Genomic DNA, 10,456 nt, shown 5'->3' with positions numbered 1-10,456 from the left:
CTGAACCTCTGGTACAGCTATAGCTGATGTCTGGTCTGGGAGCTGCCACCCCCCTGGGAAGACAGCAGGTTAAGGCCTCCAGCCAACACTTTTCCCAGTGCTACCAAAAGATCAAAAGCATTTTGCCTGAACAAAACAATAAGTATATTATTTATTTTACAAACAGGCAGGAAAAATCCAGAAGCATGCTCTAAATATCTCGTCAATGATGTTCTCAAAGCAAAAATGAGGTGGTCTTTAAACTGCATCTGTACTGATTCATCACTGGATGCTGCCACTTCCTGCCTGCTCTCATCCTTGTCCAAAAAAGCATTCCCTCTTTGTTCCAAAGTACATAATGCTCTTTCTTTAAAAAGGAAATTCTTAGTTTACCATATATAATAGGGGAGCTACAAAAAATGAGCTAAATGAAGGCTTATATTAGCAGGATAAGCCCCCTGTTACAATAATTGTTATTGAAACAATAAATTCTTTCCAATATCTAGGAAAATCAGTCACTGGTTTCTTATATGGACTCCTTTTCCTTGAGCACAACTTTTTTCCTTTGTTTCAGTCAAATAATTAAAGCACAATACTATATAATTTGGATCTTTAACTCGTCTTCTGCTCACCGCAGGCCAAATTCTCTTGGCTGGTGAACACTTTTCTAGCTACATAAAGTGGCGTTCTATTTAACCACAGTAAGATTCTCCAGATATCCTTGGCTCTTCTGGTGGGACAGACGTCCGTCACATTTGCTTGTCTATGTATTTTTAACAAGAAAATATTGTAAATACCTGGGTATTCCATTCTTTTTCTCCACAATGATGTCTGTAACATCAGAACGATGATCATTTAGTTGCTTATTACAAGACATACTGTGGGTGTTGATTATATAAATAATGGAGTCTTGAGAACCAATCCACACTTGACTCTGTTCTACCATGATCATACAAGTCTAGGGAGAAAAAGGAGGATTAAATAAAAGCTAGAAGAAAAATCACTCCTTAATGCAACACGGAAAAAGGCTATATTAAGATGCTACAGTTTTCTGGTGTTTACAGTAAGAGATCAAAACTCAGTGCTCTGGTATTCTATCCTTTTCTCTGCTCTACAAATAATGAGAGAGGACAGACCACTTTGCTGAGTTTATCCTTCAGTAAATAGGATTAATAAGGTATTTTGGTAACTGATTCAAAGCTGCATTTTCCGGCCCAAAGTAAAAGTTATAAAGGGCACCAGGGGAAACCACAGAAGTTCGTGTATTTCTCTCTTCTGAACTGGAAGCCATCCTAACCATCTGATATAAATATACTTCCTACTTCAGTTAGAAGTGGTGTCTAAGAAAATACTGTCTTCTCCTCTACTGTCTCTGGGATGTGCTTCCTCCATTTAGAAGCTCTTCATTTCTCTCCCTTCTCAGTCTCATCAGTTCCAAACTTTCCTCTTCTTTTTTTTTCTCTTCTTTAGAATAGGTCGGTATCCGACTCTTCTGGATTTCCATCTTCCCTCCACCCAGCCCTTCACTATCAGTTTCACCTCTCTGTTTTTGACTCTCTCTCACACCCATCCACAGTGATGTTTCTCAGCTTTCCCACAAGTGACCTAACCTATCCCTTTTCCTGCATGTTCTCTCTACTGTGTGTTTTTCACTCAGTCTGCAGCTCTGGTTCAGCTTCCCTTTTCATTGAGAGAATTATTTCTTTCCAATGGTCATTCACAAGCAATTATCTTTAACCTGCTGGTTGAGCCATCTTCTTTTAGAGCACTCTCTCTCTTTCAGTATCATCTGCCTGGTTTCCTTACTCCTTTCTCCAATTTCCAGTTCTTCAGCACATGTGACTTTTCTTCCATTCTTAGAGCTCATCTCATTTTCTCTCTATATTGATTCTCTCCATTATTCTTTCGCCTCAGCTGATTCAAACCCACCCTCCTGCCCCAAGAAGCCATACTGTTAGGCCAGCAGGCCCTCCCAATATCCAATCCATCACTTCCCACCAGTTGACTTGTTTTATTATGAATCCATTTTCTCTCTTTTCCATTCTTCTCAAAAATCTCCATTTCTCCGAGTTAACTGAAGCCAAAACAACTCAAGTGTCTTTTTGTAACTTTTAAGGAACGACAAGACAGCATTCCTTAAACGGATCCAGTGGTCTGGGGTCATACAAGCTATAGTAAAAAAGCCACCAAGATAAAGCAGCAATCGTGATATGTGTGTCGGTCTCACCAGTTTAGAGTGTCCCATTTTGAAACAGTGTTGTTGAATAGACCAGGTAGATGCATCAAAGATCACCACTTTCCCTTCATTTAAAGCACACCAGAGCTTCGGATGAGCATTGCCAGGTCTTTCTGAAGGGTCAAGATGTCCTAGAAATGAAGCAGAGAGGATGAGAGAGGTAAAAGAAAATAAACCACACTTGGAGATGCATGGGACAACTATTCTTAGGCAGAGCAGCTTTCTAACGAAAGGCATCTGTATTCTCGAACTTAACATCACCAGTTAATGAATGACAGAGTCTTCACATTGAATTTGTGCTCGTTCTCATCTATTTGTTGAGCTCACCTGATACTTTAATCTTACACTTCAAAGTTACTCAGAGCAGACATAATCTTTCTCACTGATGACTAAGTACTTAGCTAACTGGGATTGCAAAAAGGCTTTTAAGCCCTATGAAATACAACTAATAAATCCCCATTAGAGCTCCACTTGGAAGCCTCATACAACAAAGAAAGAAAAGCACTGAACCCTCCACACGACAGCACATTAAGACATAACTGAAGTCTATTATAAGACACATACACACAGGAAGACAAACTAAGACTGTGAAAGCTATGCCTTGGAGTATCTTACTGTGCAATACTGCTGTTCTTTTTTAATGATTTCTGTTTTGGTATTCAACACACAACCAAAGCATGTCAGAATGTGAACAAAATCAGGCAGACAGAATACCAGGTGTTATGAGATAACATGCTTTATAAGCTAATTAGAGCTGGGCTAACAAAGAAAGGCATACATCACCTTACCTGGCGTATAAAGCAAGACATCTATTGCCTGTGGAAATGTCTCACCAGCTGAGGGGTTGATCTTGTGCTTTAACGTCTCTGAAGTTGTTTTGGGGACCATCATAGGCACTAAAATACATTTTTAAAAAGGTCATGAGGTGCACACTTAAGCCTGAAATAGATCTATAATTCTTATGAAATAATAATTCTGCACCATGTATTCACATTTCTCACTTTTTCTTCCCTCTAGCCCTAGCGGACTATGAGAGCCCAAACACCATTTGTATGAATGCTGGTAGCAGAAGCATGCATACAGCACCCAAGCAGTCTGAACAACTGAAATAAAAACACAGTAGCCAACACAGAGACAGGGATACCAATTAATATTCTGATGCACAGAAGCAAAAAACACAACACCCTAAGCTTTCTATTAATACTATTTAACAAACTACGTCTGTGAAAGTGCAATCAGACTAACATCTTTTTCTATTTCTACAGATAATCAGTTTGAAAATCAGAATATAAACAGAAAAAGCCAAGACAGATGATGCAACAACAGCAGGCTTTGTAGCACTGCTATGTGACTGACCTTCATTTTTCATCCTGTCAAAATAAGCCAGTTTAGAAGCTGCATATATGGTTTTGGAGGACTGCAGGGCACCAACCACAGCATCCATCAGGAGAACATTTGTCAGTGCTTGCTGAATATACTGAGGATCCTAAAGACAAAAGTCTTACTGTAGTTTATCTATTGCTCATTGTTGAACATGGAGACTTGTAAGAATAATCACAATGCATGTCACGCTTAGCACAAGCGTTAGCCAGTTGCTGCCCTGCGGCATAATTTGTGCTACTTGCAGTCAAACCCCACTCCCACATCATATGTTCCGCTCCCAAGTAAGGTCATGGAGCGGGGAGGCAGGAGCCAGTGTTAATTCTTTACACTGAAAGAAGGATTTCAGATCCGGCATAATCTTGATACAGGATGTGCAAACTAAACCACATGAATGGCGCTGATGGAAAAAATACAGCGGACACAGCATTGAATCCCCCTTTTCAGGCTGGATCTTTCCTCACAGGAGGGAAGTACACATTATGCTTCATCTTGGCTAAAATGATTCAAATCCTTCCTGAAGAACCACCAAGCTACATTTTCACTATTAAATTCAGCAGTCATGAAGAATTGTGTGGTTTAAATAGAAGCCCTGCTTGTATGATCCTTTTTCTCAAGATTTCTGGGGCAGAAAAATACATCATGCTCTATTCATTGAAAGGATCTATAGCCACCAGGGTTCCAGCATGGCAAAACTTTTTCTAAGCATTATATTTTGAAGCAAAGTTGGGAAAATTTTCTGTTAGTTTGGATCACTATTCTCATATATTGTGAAACTTAAGAAACTGTTTTACAAAACTAGTGAATAAATTAAAAGTTCCATGCCAACAGATGAGAAAAAATATCCTGTATTTTTAAATGTAATCTCTCCTTTTTCTTTTCTGTATTATTCCAGAAGCATATATGTAGAAGCAACAACAAAAATAAAAGTTTATTACTTAGCTATTATTTGCTGAAACCGAGAAATTCTAAGATTGATGCATGAATTATTTAGATCTGAGACAGAAAGCACACACTTCATATGTATTTGGTTAGAAATTCCCATATTTATACCTTGTGATCATCCGCCATTTTCTTTCCAGCCCACATTTCTTTCACTATCAGGTGCCAGAGATCACACTCAGTTTTAAGGTTAGCTTCAAAGACTTCTTTTTTAGATAGTGTTTTAATCCTCAGAGTAGGTATTCTCAAAAGAAGGAAAGCTACAGTCGTGCTCCTAACGTCCTGGAAATTTTGGGAAACAAAGAAAGCAAGGAAGATAACAACATGCAATCACAGATACGGTGCAGTACTCATCCTATATGGCAACTTTCTCTATTTAATATTACAGATAATGATTTCACTTGCCCATACACACCATTAAGCAGGCATGGCTTTTTGAAAATATAAGTTTCAAACAACATCATACAGACTTTGCTACATAGTGGATACAAGCTGGCTTGCTGACACCAGACAGTCAAATAAAGACACTTAATGCTCATGTTATTAAACTTCTCTAGCTATATCCCATTGCACCCTTCTGTACATCTAGAGGTTATAACCCCTAGATTTTTCTTCTATGTCATCCTAGCACCTAGCAAACCATACGACATCAGCCCTGAAATTCTTGGTCCAAAGACCCATAATTTTATCTAATTATTCATAAGTTAGTAACTTCAGAGGTATTTCCTACACTCCTTACTGAAACTTTAAGTTGAGAGACACATCTCTTGGCAGAACAGAACATGGCCTACATCCAGAAGCATGCAAGAGAACAATAAATTACTTGATGCTCACCTCTATGTCCCTGAAAGCAGCAATATGGACATAGCCAGGATGTCCTCCTTCAGTCAAAAGGAACAAGCGCTTTTGGGTCAGAGCTATTTTTCCTACACCATAGTTGGTTTTAACTGAGCAGGATAACTTATAGACACATTCATTTTTATCTAGATGCTCTATTACTGTTGGTGGCAGATTCACCTCTTGAGCTTCTGCTTCAGTTTCTTTCCAGTAGTTGTAGAAATCTCTGAATGTTTCAGGATCGATTTGTTTCTGTTGTCCTAAAAATTTTTTTAAACTTGTTTACTGTGAGAAAACGATTACACAGATTTGCACAGAAAGATAGATAGCTTTAAAAGACTCTAACTTTCAAATTGTGCACCTGACAGCATAAAGGGTTAGCAAGGTGCAAGAACTACAAAAAATAGGCCTGGAAAACAGTTAAGAGACAAAATTCCTCTCTTGAGGTAGAAAGATTCCTCTCAGTTAGCCTAGGCCACAGGTCCCATGCATCTGGCACCCTCCCTCCACCCTACTATACAGAGGGAGGGAGCAAACACTGTGCCAGTCTTGTTTTTTTAATTCATGCCAAAAATCCAGTCAACCAGTGGGAAAGGATTTGTACTTCCCTACTGAATATTTTTCATTATGATTTTCCAGTTCTTTATTCTATTGAATGCTACTGTATCACATACTTACCAGCCTGAGATAAAAGCTAAAGTTATAACAGTTAAAGACTCACTCCAGCAACAGGTATTCTAAGTAATTATTTACTCTAATCTCAAACAAACACAAATTCTTGCAAGAGGTATGCTACCTCTGGCTTGAGAAAGTCTTGCTAGAGTCTTGCTATTTCAACCAATGTTTAATTTTTTGTGGCCTCAAAAATATAACAGTTACCAGAATAACTAGACAGAGAATTGAATAGTATTTTATAAAAGCACTCTCAAACTATGCTTTTAGAAATCACAAGCTTCAGATCTAATTCGGGAGAGAAGAAAGTTCTCTCAAATATGAATGCAACCTCTCATTTTGCTATGATGACCATCCAAGAGGAATTTTACTGTAGCCACTTGAATTCTGGATTTTCTTTATTTTTAATTGACTGCCACCTTGTCACGTTATCTAGTGGTTTTATAACACAGAAGTATTTTCTTTTAGCAATTAGGACAGTCTCTTGTTCACTTTACTCATAATCTGAGCCAAAGCAGAACTGCACACCATCAGATCACAAAACTACCTCACATACACAACCTGAAAAATTGTAAATTGTCTGCCCAAATACAAGAAGATTCCTTGTCTTTATTGTGGATGCAAGCACAGACATTTTTGTATACATTAAATCCGTTCTCCATAATTATCCTAATTAAATAAAATTATCCATAAAGCTCATACATTGTGAGTTTTTAGAGGCCAAGAAAATGTTGAATAGCAATTAAAAAGAAAAACAACTGGAGACAAAAATTTTATTTTGCTTCATAATAAAAAGGGTTTGACATTGTCATTGCACCAATGTAGAGGGTCATAAAAAATATATCTTAGACTCACCTACTGTTAGGGCATCAAATAACCGATGTATAGTGTCCATATCTTTGACAATCCCAGATTCCTGGATTCGCTTCACAAAATCATCCAGTAGCATATGTGTTTTTGGCAATTCAAAATTTTTTACACGGTCATCTATTTTCACAACTTCTCTTTGTTTTTCTATCACTCGACTTATCAGCTTCTTCAGCTCAGGTTTGCGGTCTGCTTGAAAACGGTCAGATGGAGGCATGGTTTCCACTATTTTTCTCACAAGATCAGTAGGGAAAATTCTTAAATCTGTTTTTTCTAGGTTCTGAAAGTCAGAAAGTGCATTTAGTAGTTTCCCTTGCATCAAACTAATAAGTCCCCGGAGGTAGAAGTACCTTGCCAGCAACGCTGAGTTATCAGGTGGTAAGGTATTTATAGCTTTGCTGAGATGGTTGAAGAAGTCTGTATAGTAGGAGTGAACACACTGGAACATCAGAGGAAAGTGAATTTCTGGGATTTTGAATGTACTGATTGATTTGGAGGGAATTTTCACAGCTAAAAACAAACAAACAAACAAACAAAGTACATTGATTAGTATAAGCAGTGAGTAAAAGTCCGAGTATCTTCACAACCAGCAATACTGAAAACATCAAGAAGAATCGTGATCACAGTAACAAGCAATTACATCACATGAAATTCAAGTAAGATTACAGTTGTGCTAGGGACATAAATGTATTTCTATGTCCATCACCCTTATTATCACAGTATTCACTGATCTGATAATATCAATTCTGTGAAGGGAAAAAAAAAAAAAAAAAAAGGCACTCAGTTTCTATATGACTGACTTTGTTAAACAGTGATATGTTTAAAGGCAGTGGAGAATTGGACACAAGGTGAGGAAGGATCAAACATGGTCACTGACTCAGAAACAACTCTACATTCTCAATCCTGATAAAAGCATTTGGTCTTTTGTGGTACAGCAAAACTTACAACAGACTGATTTAACATGCAAGAAGCAGCACAGACAGGCCCCAGCTCAAAATGACCCAGCTCACCCTTTCCTTCCAGAATCTGACACTGTTTCGGTGAAAATTATTCAGTGATGTCACCCACAAAGACAACAGAAAAGTCTGTACTTGTTCAACATATTCTTCCCTTACCTTCCCTTACGCTTGTTTCTATTCTTCGAAGTGAGGAATTTCTAGTAGGACCCTCTGGCAGCTTGATATCTTGCAGATTAGGCATACTGATAACCATACGCCTGTTAATCCACGCTTGTGGATTGAATTGTTTAGAAGCCATTTTCTCCATAGTCAGTCTTCTCGGGGAATGAAACATCAAGTTTAATCTGAGAAAAATAAAAAAATATAGAACCTGTTTTTAAATTCAGTATACTACACAATAAATTACTACTTGATTTTAATTTTTTCTGTATAATAGTATTAAATCACAATTATAGTACATTTACAGTTGAAATTTACAATTTCAACAGTTTTACAGAATTTACAATTTCAATGGCTGGACATGTTCATATCCCTCTTTTACAGTAATCTTAATAAAACGGCCTACCAATTAGTCAGTCTTATTCACAGATGGTCTGATCTCATACCAAGAGAGTCAAAAGGACTTTCATCACTTATATCAACAGAAGATTCAAAACCAGAATAAGGAAAGAGAAAACTTTACCTGTCCTCTTCAGACTGGGTACTCAACTCAAGTCGAGCAAAAGCATCCATCCTTCTGTTCAGACGAGCTTTAAGAAAAGAGTGGAACATGTAGGTCTCTAAAACCTGTGAGACACAAACTGATTAACTGTGGATCATTTACAAATTACATTTTTATTAGCATGTTTTGCTCATTTTTATTACCTTTATATATGCAAAGCTGAAGCTTTCAATTTGGCAATCACAAAACCAAAAATATTTGAAAGCTTCAGCAACAGAAAACTAACTCAGTTCCCATTCACCTTCTGTACTTTCATGATTTGCTTAGTGGCAAACAGTAATCTCAGACTGCCCTCCAAAAAACGAAACCAAACAAAAAAGAGAAATACTGAGCAAAATTAAACAGTTTTAGTTACTGAAGTTTAACAGTCTATTTTCTGCCTATAACTGAGTGCTGATAATATTGTCTATGGTTTGGAATGAGAAGTTTGTGGCACTCTATATTAACTTTATGTCATCAAACAGAATAGACAAGTGAGTCATCTTTTCTCCTGGTAAACCCCAAAATTGTTCCACGCTCATCTAATTATCGTGGTGTCATCCAGAAATATTTCTAAAAGGTCAAATTGCTACTTTTAGGATACAGGCCACCACAAAAAATGCTAAGTGTGAATTAAAAAGAGTGGAAAGTTACCATCGCCCACCACTGCAAATTAAAACATTGTAAAAGCTAGGATTTGAAGCTATGTGTACTATGAAAATGTTAGTTCTAGCACAGGGCTTTAAGTATTGTTTGAAACAAACAATTCAGAAAACTAATCTGTTCAGAAAAGCAAATGCAAACTCTATCAGGAGACAATACCGTTATAAGCAGGAACAACCTCCAGCCTATACAAACTTACTAACAGAAAGTCAGTTGTATCTTTGAATGTAACTATGAAAAATTATTTTGATTATTGATATATCCCAGAGTCTCACCTAAAATACCCTTTTTAGTCTTGGATTTATCACAGGACACACAAAAAAATTAAAAAAACCCCACCATTGATCACACATCAGTGTATTTCTACGATTTTTAAGAAAGCAAATGAAATTAATGGAAACATTTCACCAACAAACAGGTCACTCTTATTCAGGATACCTCTAATCAATCCATTTGCAACGTATCCTGCAAAATAGCATCCACAAAAGCACTAAGATTCCTGCTTTTAAGTATTTCTCCAGTAGATGGCATATTTTGTTGGCAATTGTATGTAGAGAAAACAAGATGCAACAGAAAGGCTTCTTTCTAATGGTTTTTGGAATTCTCTTAATATAATTCTAGATACCACTAGTAACTACTCCATATTGTGTTATCTTCTAAGATTTCCTGGAAAGAAAACCTGGCACTATGTTATTTAGTATTTAAATGAGTCAACTGCTCAAAGCTCTTCTTAAATACGCACATCTGAGTTTGAAATTACTTTTAAATTTCAATCTGTAAAATTGCCACTATTTCATTTACAGCATTAGAAACTGCTACTAAAAATATTTTATTTTTTCCTATTAATTTGAAATCTTGGCCAGAACATTTCTGATTAATTTATGCCTTGATGACGTATTAATAGGTTCTTTTTCATTTTTCCTTTTTGTTTGTTTGTTTTTAAGAATGTTTGCTAGTGTTGTGCAAGCTTTATCCAGCAAACACTATTTCCTATTTAGGATTCATGAGTTTGTTATCTTTTAATTGCCAGACATTCTACCAAGTTTGGCAACTACTGCTTAAGTAAAATGTGATATTTTTCTGATCATTTCCTTCACACACTGACATCTCCTTTAAACGAATGTTTGGAAACTTTCTTATCATATGTTTGAAGTGCAAAACAAAATAGGAAACCAAAAAGATGTTATATCAGCCATGGCCTGCTGATATTAATAAACAGAT

General features: G+C 36.8%; 1 protein-coding gene across 1 annotated transcript in view; it reads right to left on the bottom strand.

Annotated features, from left to right (window-relative positions):
• The window catches only part of DENND3 (DENN/MADD domain containing 3), a gene marked incomplete at both ends in the record, with an annotated part of 29,432 nt that overhangs the window by 2,135 nt on the left and 16,841 nt on the right, over positions 1 to 10,456 (bottom strand). The window contains 9 exons of the mRNA XM_010074067.1: positions 777 to 937; positions 2,207 to 2,346; positions 3,004 to 3,111; positions 3,572 to 3,701; positions 4,649 to 4,819; positions 5,372 to 5,634; positions 6,902 to 7,423; positions 8,029 to 8,216; positions 8,555 to 8,658. Coding sequence (XP_010072369.1) covers positions 777 to 937; positions 2,207 to 2,346; positions 3,004 to 3,111; positions 3,572 to 3,701; positions 4,649 to 4,819; positions 5,372 to 5,634; positions 6,902 to 7,423; positions 8,029 to 8,216; positions 8,555 to 8,658 — 1,787 coding nt within the window. The remainder of the gene's footprint in view (positions 1 to 776; positions 938 to 2,206; positions 2,347 to 3,003; positions 3,112 to 3,571; positions 3,702 to 4,648; positions 4,820 to 5,371; positions 5,635 to 6,901; positions 7,424 to 8,028; positions 8,217 to 8,554; positions 8,659 to 10,456) is intronic.

Source organism: Pterocles gutturalis, unplaced genomic scaffold, assembly GCF_000699245.1.
Source record: "Pterocles gutturalis isolate BGI_N339 unplaced genomic scaffold, ASM69924v1 scaffold4547, whole genome shotgun sequence".
NCBI classification, from domain to species: Eukaryota; Metazoa; Chordata; class Aves; order Pterocliformes; family Pteroclidae; genus Pterocles; species Pterocles gutturalis.
This window is presented reverse-complemented; position numbering and strand designations above follow the sequence as displayed.